Here is a 20,220-nt window from a genome sequence, read left to right as displayed (position 1 = left end):
CTCAATCTTAGTATAGTTACAGATGTTAAAAGCTGTTGGTTGTAACAGCTTAGTTGTGTAGTCTGTATGAATGGTGTTTGGCGTTTTAGCCTGTGCAATATAATTCGGTTCATTGACCAAAAAAAAAAAAATTATCTGTACAAATTTTCCATAATTATTAGAATAATGCAAGAATTGCGCAAAACACAAACCAAGTTAGAATTGATGCTAGCATAGCTATAACCTGACTGTAATACACACCTAGAAGGCACAGATTATGTACAACTATCCCATCTTTTTGCAGCATATGTACATCTCAATCAAGCTATCTAAATTAACAGGTAATTCCATTTTTCATGATTCCTAACTTCCTATTTCCTTTTTCTGTACGGAAAGAAAGAGAAGCTGCCCGCTGAAACAAACGCCATGATGGTCCCTCCCGGTGAATCTTCTAAATTTCAGCCATCGCATAACTAAATCTTCAATTCAGCTTTCAAGCTGCGAATAGACAACTATCAAAGCAGAGTAGTGGCAACTAAATCCAGCATACAACAAGAAGAGGACTATGTCTTCATAAACTTCTTAGCTTTCCTTGAGAAGTTTCTAATCATCATTCTGTCAGAGAATGTCAGAGGAAGTTCCTCCTCTCTGCTTTCCATTTGATCCGACCATCCTCTGGAACAACTCTCATCTTTCGAAGTTTGTTCGCTAGACCCCCCAGGCAAATCAGCTTCTTCAGGTATATCCTTGTACAAGTCTTTCAAAATAAAGAGTGCAGTATCAACATCCCTCCAGTAATTTCTGTGCACCAAATAATCTCATTGATCAGGCGAACAGAATCATTTTCATTGCTCCATAAAATGGAGCAGATATTAACTTACAAACAGAAACAGTAGCATCTTTTTAAGAGTTTCTAAAATCTACCCGGTTATACGATAATGTCTAATGACTAAAACAGATTTCAAAGCTATTTGATCTCTTAGTCAAAACTTTCGCATTTTCTGTTCATCCTAATTTAGAGATTAACACTTACTCAGCCAACTGATCCAAATTGAAACGAGAAATAACAAATCTTATCAGGAAATACAATAAGTTTCGGTAGATCTATTTCTTTTCCGACACCCCTATTCTCAAAATTGTTGTCACCAACTACTTTCCTCCCCTTGGGGCTGACAAATTCTAACACGGCTTGTTCAAACGACATAACACAAAAATAAGCTGGTCCGAGTTGAGTTTATAGTATTTGGGTCACAAATGGATCAACCCACATTAAACACGAAAAATAATATTTATCAGGTTTATCCCGCCTAAATTGAACATGAAAAATGCATAACGCATATTTAATAAAAGAAAACAGGTTTGGGCTGAGCTATAGCTGCAAAAAGCAAAACACCCATCTGATCATGCAAGTATGCACATGCAAAAAAAATGTTTAGAATGCTATGAGAAAATTTAATTGGTCACTGGTTAAAAGCCGAAAAAACGAAAAAAGAGGTTACAGGCTTACAGCCAACGACATAATAAATGGCAATTTGCTGATTAAGTGACTCAATACTTCATCATTCACTGAGCATAAGGCATCCCATAGCAGATCTTACACCAAAATTTACATTTCATCGGTTTGTAATGTTATGCTCACAAAGCATGTGGTTCTATAAATTTGGCATATATCGTAACATTTAGAAGAAAAATGTAGGAAATACGGTAATGGATCAAGTTTGAAGAAGTTGCAGCACTGTAAAAATACAGCAAGAAGACAAAGAACTGAGACAGCATAAAAATGGTGTGACAGACAGATAAATCATATTTACGGAGCACGCATCTTTTCAAATTCCTATGAGAAAATAATTACTAAACTATATGAAGCAACTCTGGAAACCCATTGTCGCTTTCAGATGTTAGGTTAAATAGTGTTCATCCCCATGAAAAAATATCATAGACTAAATCCCTAGAAAGAAATTTAACTTGTGAACATTAAAACACCCTGTAACAAAAAAAAAAAACACTTAATCACAGGATTTCCCAAGACAAGTCAAAATCAATAAAACTAATCCCAAATTTTCTTATCCAGGTGGTTGTATAATATTAATGTCCTATATTTTACTCGGAGTCTCGAACATGCATCAAAAGCTTCATGAGATAATGACATTTATGTTATTCAAAGAGAACAACGAGAATAAATATCCAGATTAGATGTTTAATAGCACTTACGTGTGTGATCCAAGAGCTTGTAGATAAGGATGTTCAAATGTCTTATCCTGCACAGTAAGAACAAAATTACATTAGGGCGAAATCAGCAATATGAGATGCAATTCACAATTGTAGGAAAACTAAGTCTTATAGGTAAGGCAGCCAGACAAACCCATAAAAATGAAGGGATAAGCAGATGTCCTAAGATAAACTTTCAATCATTATCGGTCATTGTTTCAAATACATTTGAGCATGGCTTTTAATTTGAGGTTGCCGCATTAGACACTAACTTATGCTTCCTGCAAGGTTTAAAAATCCAAGAATGTGTTGCAGAAAAGGCAGATGCGACTTGCAAGTTCATGAAAGACAAAACCAATTTCTCGTTTTCAGATGTTTCATCCTTCCCCAGTTCAGACGGACCAATCCATATTACACTCCTTACAAACTCAGAAACATGGTTTCTACAAAATTGCAATGGGCGTTTCCTTACAAAAATTGCTTGCATTGATTGGCACCAGTTTTTTTATTAAATGTATGTTATTTTAGAAGAACAAGCAGTTATAATTTGATAAAATTCAAATCACAACATGCGACAGAAATGTCATTGTTTAAACCCCAATCGGAAAAACACACACCAACCAAACAGTAGTAGAATTGAATATGCGATCACTTTGGGTTCATTAAATTTTACTAGTTACTATATTCTGTTATTTGCTAGAAGTATAAGAACTAAAATAAAATTTCACTACCGGAACCCTCTCAATCCAGTCCGTGGAAGCACAAACTGAAATCCAATCTAATGGGAATATGGAGCCACTCCTGCTGCTAAAATAGGTTGCCACTACTCATGGATTATCACATAGGTATCTGTTTGTTTTACAAATGTTGCTATGAATAACAGCTTCAAGAATTACAAATAACAGCTTCAAGAAGCACAAATAACAGCACGAGTATCCAATCACCATGAGATCCGACCATCCTACTCTATTCTAGAAACTCAAAATAGCTGGTTTTCATCCATGTTAATTCCAACTATGGGTTTGAGCCTATTACATTTTCATGCTAAGGAAGATTACTTAACGCATCTCCGAACCCCACTAGTGGTGAAGGGCATAGCAGAAATTAGGTTTCGAGCAAACCCAAAGGTTACTACATGGAAACCAATAGCCTAACCAACAGCAAGAAAAAAACAGAAACCAGTTGCCCCCTCCCCTTTGATAGATTTTTATGTCTGGTATTAGTCAAGGGAAGATATGCAAATTGTCATAAAAGACTACTATAAGGTACAATGAGAAATGTGATGGTTACTCCCACACTTCTAAGGAGGTTTTGGAAAGTCCCAATGCTTACAACAATCATGCATTAATCATTTGCAAGATAGAGGCATCAGTGAAATTTATACAAATGCAAAACAAATTAATAATTGATGGGAGTCAAAAGCTTTTAACACTGTCATAGAAAGTATAAACATACTTGAAGCATGTGATCAATCCGTCCTTCTTCACTTCCAGTTAATCTTTCTATCATTAAAGAGCCATATGTCCTCTCTTTTTTATCTTCGGCGTCTTCTGCTCCCTCTAAAATAAAAGAAATTGTTTGCATTATTTTAGCAGGGCATTTAAGGGGGAGAAAAGTGATTTAGGCAGATAGAACAAAAGACAGATTGCACAAAAAAAAATTCAAAGGAAAGTGACAAGTGCAAAGAATAAATTATATTACCTTCTAGACTATCCATACTTCTTGATTGGCAAACTGTAAGAACTTTAATCTGTTATTAAAGAAGAAATTTAAACCACATATCATTGATGTCGGATTAGAAACTCCAGCATTCACTGACTCATTAAGTCAATTCAATTTATCAAATATAACAGACCAAGAACAAATTAAAATCAGTGACTGTACATGCTCATAAATACTCTTCATATAGTGTCTAAATCAAAATTACAATGGAAAACAATCGATTGATTCTTGCATAAAAAGACTTTGAAACGAGTAAAAACTGTTAAGTCTGACAGAACCTACTTTAACAAAATTTAGGCGATCCATCATGGCCTGAGAACGAGCAGCCAAATCTTCTCTGAATTCCTGGAGAATAATGTATAAGTACATCAAAGAGGAAAAAAGAAATACCAGGAAAAAGGCCAGTTAATCAATGATTTTTAACTTCAAAAATAAAAGCCCTACCTGGAACCCAATGTGCAATCTCTTTCCGCCCTTGTGGTAAGGGATGATGACAGGCCGTTTGTTGATGTACTCCTTGCAGACAAGTGGTTCTACTCTGTATGAAAATCAAAAAATTTATGTTTTCCGTATTGAACATAGACTGCCTAACTAAGAAAGCAAAGCATACACAAAATGCACCCATGAAAAATGTCAACAATTCCTATGTGCATGGTAGGAGGGAAGAGGAGGATATAAATAAACTACATTCAGGTCTACTGAGATATTGTCATGCTAAATGTCATTAAGAGTTCAGCAAAGCTCTTTGTGCAACAATCCTAATCTATACTATATTATAATCCTGAGCTCCCAATTAACTTCTAACACAATTCCGACAAGTGGCACTATATATTTTAGACATGTGTACTCTTCAAACTCATTTAACTCTAAGAAAACGTTACTTTTGTTGGTGTTAATGCCGATGTAAAACTCCATTAGCAAACTACGAACCGTTAAAGCTTCTTCCGCAAATTGATCTCTATTATGAAATAGACATTACCCGGCACGGCATTTAATCTATTTTAGTGAAATCGATTTCAACATTTGCAGCAGTATTTAACATCTAAAGACTTCCTACATTCAGGTCCGATTTTCCATAAAACTAAGCTTCAACAACCAAATTCTGGCAAACCAAAATCTCGGATCAAAAAATCTGCAGCTCGGCAACACAGGTAAGACTTAATTTTCAATATTCGAAATCTATACTATATTATAATCCTGAGCTCCCAATTAACTTCTAACACAATTCCGACAAGTGGCACTATATATTTTAGACATGTGTACTCTTCAAACTCATTTAACTCTAAGAAAACGTTACTTTTGTTGGTGTTAATGTTGGTGGGTCCCTCCACATGTGGGCCCACATTTAGTTAAAAAAAAAAAGTAATTACTTGGAGGCTACTCCCCTCCTTGCCTATAAATAGCAAGGAGGAGCATAAGGTTTCATATCACCAAAATTCACAAGCATTTGTGAGTGAGAGTATTAGCTTCGAGCTAATAGGCGAGCTAGAGAAACGTTTTCTCTAAAGGGTGAAGGGTGAGAGAATTGAGAGATAAAAATAGTGAGTTTATGGGTGTGTGGGAAACACTTGAGTGTCATTATTTTGGTGAGATCTCTCTGTAAAATTACTCTCTTTGTATGCCTGCTATTTAGATAGTGGAAGAATTATTCGGACTTTGTCCCGTGGACGTAATCCAGCTTTTTGGGTGAACCACGTTAAAAATTCTCGGTGTCATTTATCATTTTGTTTCTGCCATTCTTGATTTATTTTCGACGCTAACGATTAGGCTAGTTGGAATTTCCTATTGTGAAGTAAGTTATATCGTGTTAAATTCTGTCTAGGAGGTTGGTACTTAAGTGGTCCGCTCGTGACCCTCCAATCTGTCCTGGGAATTTTTCCGGTATAATTATTAGCACAATACGTTATTCACTAGCATAATTAATTGAATTTCCGCTGTGCCGCCCAACAACTGGTATCGGAGCCGGTTTGAGTTTTTATATATCTATTTATCGTATGCTCTGTGGTTGACACTAGATAGTGGATCCTCCACATCAGAAAATAAATTAGATATATTTATAGTACTGGGCACTTGTCGAAAATATGGAGGCAAAGACTGGCAAGATGGTCAGTTTAAATGGCACAAATTACCACATATGGAGAAACAAGATGAAGGATCTCCTATTTGTGACGAAACTGCATTTACCGGTGTTTTCAACGAATAAACCCGAAGGAAAAACGGATGAAGAATGGGCATTCGAGCATGAGCAGGTGTGTGGTTACATTCGACAGTTCGTCGAGGATAATGTGTACAACCACATTTGTAATGAAACTCATGCTCAGACATTATGGAAGAAGCTTGAGGAGCTGTACGCGTCGAAAACCGGCAACAACAAACTATTTTATCTGACAAAATTAATTCAGATAAAATATCGAGAAGGGACTTCTATAGCTGATCACCTGAATGCAATTCAAGGGATTGTGGATCAGTTATCAAGTATGAGCATAAAGTTTGACGATGAGGTGCTCGCTCTCCTCGTGCTTGCCTCTCTACCAGAGTCTTGGGAGACTTTGAAGATTTCACTAACAAATTCTGCACCAAATGGAGTAGTCAATATGGAAGCTGTTAAAAGTGGCATCCTGAATGAAGAGAGTAGACGAAGATCACAAGGTTCTTCTTCATCACAGTCAGATGTTTTTGTTGCAGAATCTAGAGGGAGGAGTGAAGCTAGGGGTTCAAAAACCAGACACAAAAGCAGAGGAAAGTCAAACAAATATGCCAATACTGAGTGCCATTACTGCAAGAAGAAGGGCCACATCAAAATGTTCTGTCGAAAGTTGAAGCAAGACCAAGAAAAGAACAAAGGCAAAGATGTGAGGAAAAATGACAGCAGTGATGATGAACAAGCAAATGTTGTCGGGGAGTTCAACGTAGTCCATGATGAAGATATTGTCAATCTTGCAATCCACGAGACGAGTTGGGTGATTGACACTGGAGCTACCATTCATGCTTCATCTCGAAGGGAATTCTTCTCATCTTACACATCAGGCGATTTTGGCACTGTAAGAATGGGAAATGAGAACTTTGCAAAAGTCGTAGGCAAAGGTGACGTCTCTCTAGAAACAGAGAATGGTACGCAATTAGTCCTGAAGGATGTCAGGCATGTCCCAGATATGCGCCTGAATTTAATTTCGGCAGGAAATCTGGATGATGAAGGTTTTTGCAGCACCTTCTTCAATGGCCAATGGAAGCTTACCAAAGGTTCATTGGTGGTGGCCAGGGGAAAACGACATTCAAAACTATACATGATGCAGGCGAAGCTCTCCCATGACGATGTCAATACAGTGGAGAATGATGATATAGTTGAGTTGTGGCATAGACGACTCGGTCACATGAGTGAGAAAGGAATGTCGATATTGGCCAAAAGAAATATGTTGCATGGATTGGATCGAGTCCATCTAGAGAAATGTACTGATTGTTTGGCAGGGAAGCAAAACAGAGTTTCTTTCAAAAGTTCCCCTCCTTCTCGAATGAAGAATGTTTTAGATCTGATTCACTCAGATTTGTGTGGACCAATGCCAAAGTCACTTGGTGGTGCTCAATACTTTGTGACTTTCATTGATGATCATTCAAGGAAGACATGGGTGTACCTTTTGAAAACGAAGGACCAGGTGTTAGAAGTTTTCAAGCAATTTTTAACTCTGGTGGAGAGACAGACCGGCAAGAAGCTGAAGTGCATTCGAACAGACAATGGTGGAGAGTACATTGGACCATTTGATGCTTATTGCAAAAATAATGGTATTCGGCATCAAACAACACCTCCTAAGACGCCGCAGTTGAATGGTTTGGCTGAGAGGATGAACAGGACTTTGATGGAGAGAGTTAGATGTTTACTCTCACATGCAAAGTTGCCTAAGATGTTCTGGGGTGAAGCCCTACTGACAGCAGTTTATGTGCTCAACCTTTCAACGTGCATCCCTCTACAGTCTGATACTCCAGAGAGAGTGTGGACGGGAAAAGAAGTTTCCTATGGTCATCTGCGGGTGTTTGGGTGCAAAGCATTTGTGCATATTCCCAAAGACGAGAGGTCCAAACTTGATGCTAAGACACGAGAGTGCGTGTTTGTGGGCTATGGTCAAGATCAATTTGGCTATAGATTTTATGATTCAGTCCATAAGAGGCTTATCAGAAGCCGTGATGCCGTGTTTGTTGAAAGTCAGACCATTGAGGATATTAAAAAGGCTCAGAATGTTTCTGAGGGATCCAATGGAGATTCAACAGGCTTGGAATTGATTCCTCCAACAACGGTTCATAGACGTGTTGGAGATGAAGAAGGCGACCAACCGGAGATAGGTGGTCAAGATGCTCCCATTGATTATGAACCAGGTAATGCTGATGACTATGGTGCTCATCATCAACCACCAGCAGATGTGGATTCTCCAGTTCTGCGGAGATCTGATAGAGTTCGACAACAATCTACCAGATACCCAGAAGATCAGTATGTGTTATTAACTGACGGGGGAGAACCTGAGAGCTTTGAAGAAGCTATGGATGATGAACACAAGCAGAAATGGATTGAAGCCATGCAAGATGAGATGAAATCCTTGCATGATAATAATACTTTTAAGCTGGTGAAGTTGCCTAAAGGCAAGAGAGCTTTGAAGAACAAGTGGGTGTTCAGGATAAAGAATGAGGAACACGGTCTCCAACCACGTTTCAAAGCTAGACTAGTTGTCAAGGGATTCGGCCAAAGAAAGGGAATTGACTTTGATGAGATTTTTTCACCAGTGGTGAAAATGACATCCATTCGTACAGTGCTAGGGTTAGCAGCAAGCCTCGACCTGGAGATCGAGCAGATGGATGTAAAGACTGCCTTCCTTCATGGTGATTTGGAGGAAGAGATATACATGGAGCAGCCAGAGGGTTTCGAAGAAAAGGGGAAAGAGCAGTACGTCTGCAAGTTGAAGAAAAGTCTATATGGCTTAAAACAAGCGCCGAGACAATGGTACAAGAAGTTTGAGTCTGTTATGGGGGAGCAAGGGTACAAGAAGACTACTTCAGACCATTGTGTCTTCGTGCAGAAATTCTCTGATGAGGATTTTATTATACTTCTGCTCTATGTGGATGACATGTTGATCGTTGGCCAGAATACTTCAAGAATCAACAACTTGAAAAAGCAGTTGAGCAAGTCTTTTGCAATGAAAGACTTGGGCTCGGCAAGGCAAATTCTAGGCATGAAGATAACCAGAGATAGAGGCTCCAAGAAGCTATGGTTATCACAGGAGAAGTACATTCAGAAAGTACTTCAAAGGTTCAACATGGATAACGCTAAAGCGGTTAGCTGCCCCCTTGCTAATCATTTTAGACTGAGTTCTGAACAGTGCCCTTCTACTGAGAAAGAGAAGGAGGAGATGGAAAGAGTTCCATATGCTTCAGCAGTTGGGAGCTTGATGTATGCCATGGTATGTACACGGCCAGATATTGCTCACTCGGTTGGAGTAGTGAGTCGGTTCCTTTCAAATCCTGGAAAAGAACATTGGGCTGCAGTGAAATGGATTCTTAGATACCTTCAAGGTACATCAAGAATGTGTCTATCTTTTGGAGATGGAGAACCTGTGTTAGTTGGCTACACTGATGCAGATATGGCTGGCGATGTTGACTCGAGAAAGTCTACATCAGGATATCTGATTTCATTTGCAGGGGGAGCCGTGTCATGGCAATCGAGACTACAGAAATGTGTTGCGCTCTCAACAACAGAAGCAGAGTTTATTGCAGCAACTGAAGCTTGTAAAGAGTTGCTATGGATGAAGAAGTTCTTAAGTGAACTTGGTTTCCACCAGACGAAGTACGAGCTGTTTTGTGATAGTCAAAGCGCTATTCACCTCGGGAAGAATTCCTCCTTTCATTCAAGATCTAAACATATTGATGTGAGATATCACTGGATTCGAGATGTACTGGAGATGAAACTGCTACAGCTGGAAAAGATCCATACCGATGAAAATGGATCTGACATGTTAACCAAAGCTCTTCCGCGGGGAAAGTTTGAATATTGTCGACAGGCAGCCGGAATGGTGGTGCCTCCCATGTAGTCGGGAGGGGGAGATTTGTTGGTGGGTCCCTCCACATGTGGGCCCACATTTAGTTAAAAAAAAAAGTAATTACTTGGAGTAGCCTCCAAGTAAATTGACTTGGAGTAGGCTCCAAGCAAAATTACTTGGAGGCTACTCCCCTCCTTGCCTATAAATAGCAAGGAGGAGCATAAGGTTTCATATCACCAAAATTCACAAGCATTTGTGAGTGAGAGTATTAGCTTCGAGCTAATAGGCGAGCTAGAGAAACGTTTTCTCTAAAGGGTGAAGGGTGAGAGAATTGAGAGATAAAAATAGTGAGTTTACGGGTGTGTGGGAAACACTTGAGTGTCATTATTTTGGTGAGATCTCTCTGTAAAATTACTCTCTTTGTATGCCTGCTATTTAGATAGTGGAAGAATTATTCGGACTTTGTCCCGTGGACGTAATCCAGCTTTTTGGGTGAACCACGTTAAAAATTCTCGGTGTCATTTATCATTTTGTTTCTGCCATTCTTGATTTATTTTCGACGCTAACGATTAGGCTAGTTGGAATTTCCTATTGTGAAGTAAGTTATATCGTGTTAAATTCTGTCTAGGAGGTTGGTACTTAAGTGGTCCGCTCGTGACCCTCCAATCTGTCCTGGGAATTTTTCCGGTATAATTATTAGCACAATACGTTATTCACTAGCATAATTAATTGAATTTCCGCTGTGCCGCCCAACAGTTAATGCCGATGTAAAACTCCATTAGCAAACTACGAACCGTTAAAGCTTCTTCCGCAAATTGATCTCTATTATGAAATAGACGTTACACGGCACGGCATTTAATCTATTTTAGTGAAATCGATTTCAACATTTGCAGCAGTATTTAACATCTAAAGACTTCCTACATTCAGGTCCGATTTTCCATAAAACTAAGCTTCAACAACCAAATTCTGGCAAACCAAAATCTCGGATCAAAAAATCTGCAGCTCGGCAACACAGGTAAGACTTAATTTTCAATATTCGAAATTGAAGTTGTTCCGCTGTACCGATAATCCTGCATTACTATACTTTGACTCGTATGCACATAAGGTGCTCGATTAAATGGGTCCAAGAGCTTGTGCCACTGATATTTAAATCACTAAAAAAAGAGTTTTAAACTTTACTTTTTCTTTGAAATTTTGTACCACTAACATTGTAATCGCTATTTAGCAAACTATTGTCCATATTTGTATGCTTTCTAACCAGAGCTCTATAAACAAATTTGTTCACTTTTTCCAGGTTCTAACAGAGTAAAGTTTTGTTTTGAGAGAAATCCATCTTTTAGAGGTACCATTTATATGATTTTGCGATGTTAATATGTATGTATTGTAATTGTTGACATCAATTAAATTTAACTAATATCTATACTTTAAAATATGATATTACATTTGATTTGTTCTTTCTTGATGTATATTTATATGATATTCAAACTATGGACGCAGTTTCTTTTCCTGCAAGCAATATAATCAAGATTTTAATCCAAGTAGAATCATCTGATAAGCTTATGTGTTTTCATGAATGTAGAATGTAGCAGTAAAAAGTCTTGAATTAGGAAGGAGATTCCAGATAGCCCTTGAGGTAGGACAAGGTTTCTCAAATTGGTGGACTATTTGTTTAAACATATGAGATTTTATTTAAACTTCATAGCTAGATATCGATTTTCGTTTCACTTAGATTTTTAGACATATCACATCTGGGAGTGAGATCATGTTGTGAAGAAACTGAGCGTGACTTCAATGTTTGTATTTGACATTATTGTTTGGTAAAGGATACATGTATTTGCTTATTATTGATTTATTTTGTGAAATTCAATCGTTGTATTAAAATAGATGTTCATAATATCAGTCGTTGATATTACATGTTAATATCATGCTTTTAGTGAGAATCCACCAAGTTCTTAGTTTTGGGTCTATAACATTTTTATGAGCTATTTTTAATTTCCTATATGTGTACTATACTGTTTCTTTGATGAGACAAGTGCTAGAGGAAATATTATTTTTCCATAAATATTTCAATTTCTATTATAATAACATAAACAACACTTTTAAAAAAATATTAGTAATTTATTTAATTTAATTAAGGTTTAATATTGTAAAATGTTAGTTCTTTATTCTTTGAAAGGTTAGTTATTTTTTTTATAAATTTTGGAATTTAAAGAGTTTTTTTACATAACTTTTTTTATAATTAAATGAATTAAAACTAAAGTTTAAAGTTGAAATTCTCACCCGCGCATCGCGCGGGCATCGACCTAGTTAAAATATGATGCCAACTTATTTGCTAAAACAACAGATATGAGATGCAAACCTATATGCGACAGGATCAAATGGGTGAAAAATGTTGAACATTTGCCGACAAGCTGGCATCTCTTCACTAATATTTTCCTCCAGCCAATAATCTTGCCCTTTGCCTGAAATAGGTAAGGAATTAGAATTAAGAAAAAATTAGATTATTGATAGATAAGAATAAATAGTGGATATGAAGCATGAATACGGATATGGAACCGGTATAGGAACAGACATCGCGGGCGGCATTTTATAAAAAATGAGACACACTGAAGCATTTAAAGAATAGGAATCCATGTGAAGAGAACCTGTTTGCTTCTCTCACTTAAAGTTAAAATTGATACTAATCAAAGAACTTATGGCCCGAAGAGATGGGTTTATCTTAAGCGGTAGTCAAAGAACTTATGGTCCGAACTTATGGTTCGAGTCACCTGTTCGAGTCACCATGGGAGTAAGAGTGAAATCCTTTAATCCTCTTAAAAAAGAAACAAAGAAAAAAGAGCATATGATCCAAAGATTTCTACATTACCAACATCAATAGACATACTTAGAAAGATTCTTCAAAAAATTATGGCAAATCCTAAACTGATGAACTCATACAGAAGAATTATGTGGAAAAATGTTAGCAAGGTATTGTAATTTAATTTGGAAAAGAGTACCAAGGTTGTGAACCCGTGACTTCCAACATTACAACACCAGCACCCAATTTATTAGGCTATAAACCCCATGGCACTGAAACATACAACTTGGAAATTCGGATCTTAGTTGTTTGGTTCTCCTATGAAGAGAGAGATCCCATTCGATAAAAGCCCTTTTTTAAAACCCAAAATGGCTACAACAACTAATACCGTCACAATCCAATTAATTTGCCAATAACCATATGAAACAAACACTTGCAGAAATGGCAAAAAAAGAAAAACTGAAATGTAGACTCTTAAAGTTAATTAAAGCACAAACATTAAAGAGTGTTAGCCTTTTTAAAATTACCAACTCCAATACGAATGTTCCGAAGTGCAAGGAAAACTCCAAGAGGTGATCCAACAGCGAAAAATGTGTCGACCTGATATACAAGAATTGATCCATTTTAATGGCGGGTCCATATAATATTGAAACAAAAACTCAACAAAGACTCAGATCCAAAATTTAAAACTCGCAACTCTTTTTATTTTCTTAATAAACAAATTTATTCCATTCCAGATTCTCATAGGCTAAAGTCTGGATAGAACTAGAAAAGTTCTTTTGCAATAAACAAATAAATAAAAAGGAAGAACAAGTTTATTTCATCCATACCTTAAATTCAAGCTTCGTGAACTTAATATAAGGCGTGTGACTCGATGGAGCATTGTCATCTAACCCAGGCAGCTTTTCAGATATAGGGTGCTTTGAGGTGGTTGCAACTGCCTCAATATTTTCTTTATCCGCACATTTTGACTCCAACTCTACTATTTTAGCTTTTAGAGAATCAATCTGAAATATAAATCATCATGAGAACCTATCTAACTAAATTTTATGGAAAAAGAATTACGCATATATAGAGGTAGACCTCTTCATGTAGAAATTTCAATGCTTTATCCTTATTGCTTCCATCATCATAGTCTTCATCTTTTGCAAGGATTTTCTCCGAATCTTTGATATTGTCATCAAATTTCACTCCTTCGGCTTCAACTAAGTGATCCATTTCCTTAGATAGCATGTGGCTGGAATTGCTACCCAAATCATCATCACCTTCCATTGTACTAGTTGAATTAAAATCCAGAGCAGTAGCAGGCGAGTGCTCTGAATCCGATACAAATGAATTTGACGTTGTGGACAAATCTTCAACATGCCCATTAGAGCATACAGCAGTAGATTGAACACTCATTGATTCATCGTCAACAGTATCCACTTTTTCTGTTGATTCATTAAGTACGCCGTTAACTTCCAAACTGCTAGAAGCATCAGACACAGAAAATTGGTTATCTGTATTTAGAGATGATTCGTCACTCTTAGCTTGCTCCTTGTATATCAATTCCATTGGAAATGGAGAGGAAAGATTCTCTTGATGGCAAAGGATATCATATGAAAGGACACTTCCCAAAGAATGACCATATATAGAAACCTAAACAAAAATCAAAATTTTAAGACCAGTTGAGGTAATTAAAGTCAAAATTGGGATGAAGTAAAGCAGAGGCCACACACCTTCCCGTTATAGCCAGGATTCCGCTTTAAGAACTTTAAATATAACCGATTTAATTGGTTTGATACCTGGGGCAGAAGTAGTCATTTATCAATTCAAACCAAAAGAATAGTTCCACTGCCAATTATAATAGTTTGCTTCGATGAATTGTAACTATCCCACTCAACAAAGCTAGTCAAAACAAAAAAGGAACCAAGAAAACAGATAATGCAATACTGTCATATTAATTGTGACTACACCACCCAACATATCTAGTCATTATCAAAAAAGGAACCAAGAAAACAGATAGTATAATGCTATCATTTTCTATCACATAAATCTACCTATAGAAAGGACTTGAAACGTAATCAAATATCCATGACAAAGAGTATTTTGAGATAGAACCACCGATATACATCATGTTGCTGAAGAACTTCCACCAAAAAATTACTTGCACAAAAACTGCTAATGTTAAACTATAATAGCACCTCATGGAATCCTAATTACTTAACCCATAACTTTTCATTTGCATACATAGGTAAAAACAATTATAAAGTTAGAAAACTAAATGAATTTCCATCCTCAACTATATCATAGACTAACCATAAATAACATGTAAAATTAAGTGCAGTAGAGTTAAATTCTTAAGAAGCATGTCAAATATAATATAGTATGCAGCATATAACTTCACATTTCGTGGACTTTTAAATGATAAAGATGCCTTCTTAAATCAAGTAGACAAACCCAAAGAAGAACTGTAGCAAATTCAAGCAGCCTTATAAACGCTATGAAGAACATAAAGGAAGATATGAAATTTTGGGATCAAGTGCATACTGAATTTACTATATCTTGACAATACACGGGGGTCATGTAGTACAATACATCATGTACTGTCGCACTTAACATGACCCGCAAACCACGGACACCATCTAAAGTAATCTTATCAACTGCAGCTTCACCGCTGAGCTTCAAGCCTTTTCTCCACTGATATAGAAAAGCAGGAAAAAATAAAATTTAGCATGCCCACACCAGCAGTAAGAAATGGAAACATATCAAATAGTTCAAGAAACAAATAGGAAGAAAAGAGATGAGAAGAATAGAATAAAATAACAAAACAAGAAAAAGACAAAAAAAAAGGTTGTTCTATATATATATTCCAACCGTGGTTTGTTTTGTATATCCTAAATTTCAAAAGACTAATCCATTCGAAAAATTAAGCTGCGGCCATTTATCCAAAGACAATAACTAACTTTATCAAACTACCTAAATAATGTGGTCAAATTTTTGCCTGATTTCATCACTATGAACCCACTCCGCAAAAATAGCTAATCATGAGGAAAAAACAGAAAAGCAGATTATCCCATAAATCCTTTTTTTAAGCTTGGGATATTCATTGCCGCAATTATACTTTACAAATCAATACACGCAAGATACAGAATAAATTTGCAAAATAGTTCTTTCGGAAATTGTAGAAGTCTTAAACTTGCAAAGTCAATAGTTAGCCTGCCATTGTATGTAATAAATTATCTCTTGCACGAATGAGGAAGAGTGGTGTTTTGTTTACCTGGCATGGGATAAAAAGGACTCGTTGAGCACCGCGCTGGTGTGCGGTAAGGTGTTGCTCAGCAAGGCTTGCTGTGATATGGCGAAAATTGCCAACGTCATCAACCAAATTAGACTTTTCCAACCTTTGACCAATACCATGAACCATAAAAACAACATGTCGAACAGGAACCTGAACCACAGGTACAAGATTTCATAGAAGCGCAATAGAAAACTGCTATATCAACAAATAATTTGAAAGAAAAATAGGAAAAGCAAAAGGATAGATGAGTGAGAGTATGAGATAAGTTAGAAGCTACAAATACAATGTCTAAGAAAAGATCATAAATATATAACAGAGCAGTCATATATTGAAACTAACTTGGATAATACAGCAATTAGCATTAATTAATGCACACCTGTGAACAATAATCGTCCATCTCTTCTTCCTTTTGTTGCCGAAGCTCATCCTATATAAAGAACGTGGCTATCAGTACAAGTAAAATTTACACAGTTAAAAAAATGCACATGAAATTCTACAATAAATTCAGTTGCCAACAAATTTTATATTTAAAACCCACTATAATTCAAATTAATATCAATAGGACTAAGCATCCTTGTCAGGAACAACTCAAAATTTAAATCTGCTTCACGCCCTGCACACACATGCACTCATTTAAGAAGAGCAAAACACCCATAATCATCTTTTCTCATGTATTAGCAAGAAGAGCAACTGCGACCCCTCTTTATACAATAAAATATGGCAATACAACACCAGCCGGTTTTAAATTGGGTTATTTGCAAAAAAAAGAAATGACCGTTCACCTTTCTCTAGCTTCTAGCACCACCTCTGAAAATTACAAAAAGAAAAGAGCACCACCTTTTTTTTTTTTCAATTTTGGGCCCAACGCCATATTACAAACTGCCGAAATTGCCAAAAAAAACTGAAAGGTGGTGCTTTTTTTCCTTGTGAAAAGAGGTGGGGGGGGGCTTTTTTTTCTGTAAATAACCCTTTGATATGACATAAATCGTAATCATAAAAAAAAGGATCAGTCATGTCAATGAGTTCAACACAAACTTCACTCTATATAGCATAATAATGGACTCAAAATTTGACATAATTATATGAATAAGAGAAGAGAACTAGTCCTCTGAATTATAAGGAAAAACAGCCCTTACACCAGGTATTCAGTCAATCATGCATGCCGCTATTGTGAACAATTAATACAAATGGTAACATGTTTAAACTAAAATGGAATTAAGGACGCGCAAAAGAAACCTGAGTCGGTTTTGCTGACTGAAATGCTGAATAACCACGCCTTAACTTAATCCCATTCCCACTTAAAGGAATGAAGCTAGAAAACCCAGAAGCATCAACATTTAGCCAAGCTTCCCAAGTATCATCTTCTCCAGTAAAAAGTGCATGAAGTCCCTGCATGACCCATTATTTTTTTAAAGGCATTATATAGTTCAGCATTCAAAACTTATTATCTAAAAACCATATCCTTTTTACAACATAATATACTCACAGGAGTAGAGCCTTGCAAATCAACACGAGCAGCAAAAAGTCCAGACAGTTGAAATGTCCTACGATGCCAAACCTGAAGCCAAGTTAAAGTTGAAGAACTAAAGAGAGGTCTGCATAATGATAAATATAATAAAACTGCATAGTAAAAGGAATGAAGATTTCGAAAAACTGAAAAAGTTAAACTAATGAAACTAAATCAGAACCTTACATGAAAATACCAAAATTTTGAGACAAGAATGAAAAACAATCAGTGTCCAATACGCCCAGTAAAACAACTCAAAGGAAGTATGGTAGTACTAAGCAAACCTGATTGCGATATGCAATCTCTAACTGTTCCGCAACATTTTCACGAAGTGGCAGCCAATTCTGGCCCCCTTTACGAGCAAACCAGTGACCCCTCAAAACACGTCGATTTTCTCCATTCCAGTACACAGGAAAACAATGTCTCTTCAATAGATCCACCTGCAACTCAAAAATATAATTTAGTGCTCTTAGTTTATGTTTATTATGTTATAAATGCATAACAATAATATGAATAAGATAAATACAGTGGTACCCGATTCCATCAATGACATTTTTTCATTAACCAGAAAGGTAACTACTTACTGAATTAAATACTAATAGAGAAAAGAATCAAGATGACAGCACATAAAGAGACTGTTATCGATTCCAACTTAAAAAAAAATCACATTAAATGAAATGTCTGATGACAAAAAGAGAAGCTGAATTAATGCCTAGCCTCTACAACCATTTTTTTAGCAATACAGTCTTGGCAACTGTAAGAGAATTGGCAAAATATATCATCAAATAGACATGCACTAAAATTGGTTGGAAAACTAAGGATAGCAGAAGGACAAGAAAGATGCAAGCATACCTCATATAGTCCCCCCTTTACAGGCACACCAACTCTCTCTTCTTCCAATTCATATAGTTGAGCTGCTCCACCAGCCCCGATAGAATTTACATTTTTTTGCATATCCAGTTTCTTAGCAGATTGAACTCGAATTCTAGGACCTTCACTACATTCTGCATATTCTTTCCACCAACCAGAAAGCAAGTCTTCCTCTCTCTGTAACATATATTCAAAAATTAAAATGACGATAATGAAGAGATTGATTAATGGAGTTAAAGATAATGACAACTATCTGGTTACTTTAGAGCTAATCATTGAAGAACAACAAAAAAGTCAGAAGAATGCTAAAATAAGATTGTTAACTAATCAAGGAAAAATAACCAAACAAGATATGGATCTCGTAGCTTAAGCTGCATATAAAAGAGGGCACTTCAAATATTGAACCAACAATGTGTCTTTCAAAACCGAACCTCCAAGAAAGACGCCTCAATTGCAAGAGAATCCCTCATACCAAAACGAAAATAGTCACTCATTCCCGCTATCTCAGAACGAGGAACCGAGGCAGCCAACTCTGTGGAACCACCAACATAGCAACATAGTGAGATAAACAATAGCATAAAGTCCTTTGCACTACAAATAGTTTGAAACTAAGGCATTACTGTCAGTAACATGAGCTAATACAAAATTCTACAAGCATATACTAATAAACCACAAAGTTGAAAAAGAAAAACATACCATTGGGAGCCAAAGGAACCTTACAGAAATACCATCTAACATCACTGCCATCAGAAGGACTCCTAGTCTGTGCTAAATACTTCTGACGCCCCTTACTATGCTCTATTACATCCTCTAATCTTGCAATGTTTGAGGGCGTATTCTTCAGTAAATCAGGTGATGATTTCTCCTCTATCATGCTTAGATTTTCCTTGGAATCCGCCATTTTTAGAAACGGTTCCCAAGCAAGAAATTAAAATGTCAATATGAAAAACATATGATCGCTTGGTACTGTTGATTTTGTTAGAAAGTAAACCTAATTGAAGAACAAAATGGTGGGATTGTGCTGGGAAATGATGAGTGGAATAAAGAAATAACAAAGTGTGGAAGATTCACGAGGAGGAGAAGAAAAAGAGTTAGTTGAAGATGAATGTCAGGTAGAAGACAACGCATAACAAATAAAATAAAATTGGCGGTTGCGTATGCGGTGGGCACTGGCTAGATGCACGCAGCAGAGCCCGGCTCTGCGATCTATGAGCCTTGGACCTGTTTTCTTAGCCCATGGAAAAAATTACAGAAATGGGCAAAACACGAGCCTTTATTACAAAATTGGTAAGCCTCTAAAATTCTTTCACATGTGCTAACTTTTTATTTACGTTAAATAGCTATTAGCGGGACTAATTTACATACTTACTCGAATCATTCATACCTTACAAGTGTCGTCTAGATTTAATTTTTATTGTCATAGATCAACACATGTTGTTTTTCTTCTTCTTTTTTACTCTTCCTATTTTTTTATTTCTTTCACTAAAAGCCATGATTATTCTTTTCATGTTGCGATAACAACTTTTTTTTTCTTCTTGATTCTTCATTTATTTATTTTTTCATTCTTTTTTATTACTCACTTTTTAAATCAAATTCTAATCTTCCTCTCTCACTCTCCGTTTTTTTTCTTTCATTTTGATGAAAATAGAAGAAGAGTTGCAAACTAATGTGAGATTTATGATACGTTTCATTTCTAACGCGCCTCCTCGATTCCTGTGCTCGATCTTCCGTTCATAGAAGATGAGCCAAGCGAGTCTTCATCTGATGTGTGCGGCGCTGGTTTTGATTACAGTGAGGTATTTGGAGGATTCAATGGGCATGATTTTGCAATTTCTTATGA

The 20,220-nt window shown here is 36.5% G+C and overlaps 1 protein-coding gene across 8 annotated transcripts; it reads right to left on the bottom strand.

Moving 5' to 3' along the window:
* Positions 1–193: 193 nt before the first annotated feature.
* On the bottom strand, positions 194–19,585 carry LOC126670718 (phospholipase SGR2). Of its 8 annotated transcripts, XM_050364530.2 has the most exons (20): positions 19,077–19,578; positions 18,812–18,912; positions 18,363–18,557; positions 17,795–17,950; positions 17,490–17,561; positions 17,240–17,392; positions 16,380–16,430; positions 15,983–16,153; positions 15,253–15,402; positions 14,442–14,507; positions 13,807–14,361; positions 13,554–13,730; positions 13,251–13,323; positions 12,286–12,388; positions 4,354–4,447; positions 4,192–4,254; positions 3,889–3,937; positions 3,643–3,746; positions 2,191–2,237; positions 194–780 (listed from the first exon to the last, which is right to left on the bottom strand). In XM_050364530.2, the coding sequence occupies exons 1-20, from the start codon at positions 19,279–19,281 to the stop codon at positions 543–545; spliced, it is 2,823 nt and encodes a 940-aa protein (XP_050220487.1). In that variant the 5' UTR covers positions 19,282–19,578; the 3' UTR covers positions 194–542. The 8 variants fall into 8 exon arrangements, 4 of the variants coding, with proteins under 4 accessions (XP_050220487.1, XP_050220488.1, XP_050220489.1 ...); XM_050364531.2 differs by lacking the exons at positions 194–780; positions 2,191–2,237 and having other exon boundaries at positions 3,658–3,746; positions 3,889–3,921; positions 19,077–19,583; XR_007638782.2 differs by lacking the exons at positions 194–780; positions 2,191–2,237 and having other exon boundaries at positions 3,661–3,746; positions 4,192–4,246; positions 4,354–4,442; positions 19,077–19,585.
* Positions 19,586–20,220: the final 635 nt, after the last annotated feature.

This window comes from Mercurialis annua, linkage group LG2 (assembly GCF_937616625.2).
Source record: "Mercurialis annua linkage group LG2, ddMerAnnu1.2, whole genome shotgun sequence".
In the NCBI taxonomy this organism is placed as follows: Eukaryota; Viridiplantae; Streptophyta; class Magnoliopsida; order Malpighiales; family Euphorbiaceae; genus Mercurialis; species Mercurialis annua.
Note: the sequence above shows the minus strand (reverse complement) of the source record. Positions and strands in the feature narration are given on the sequence as shown.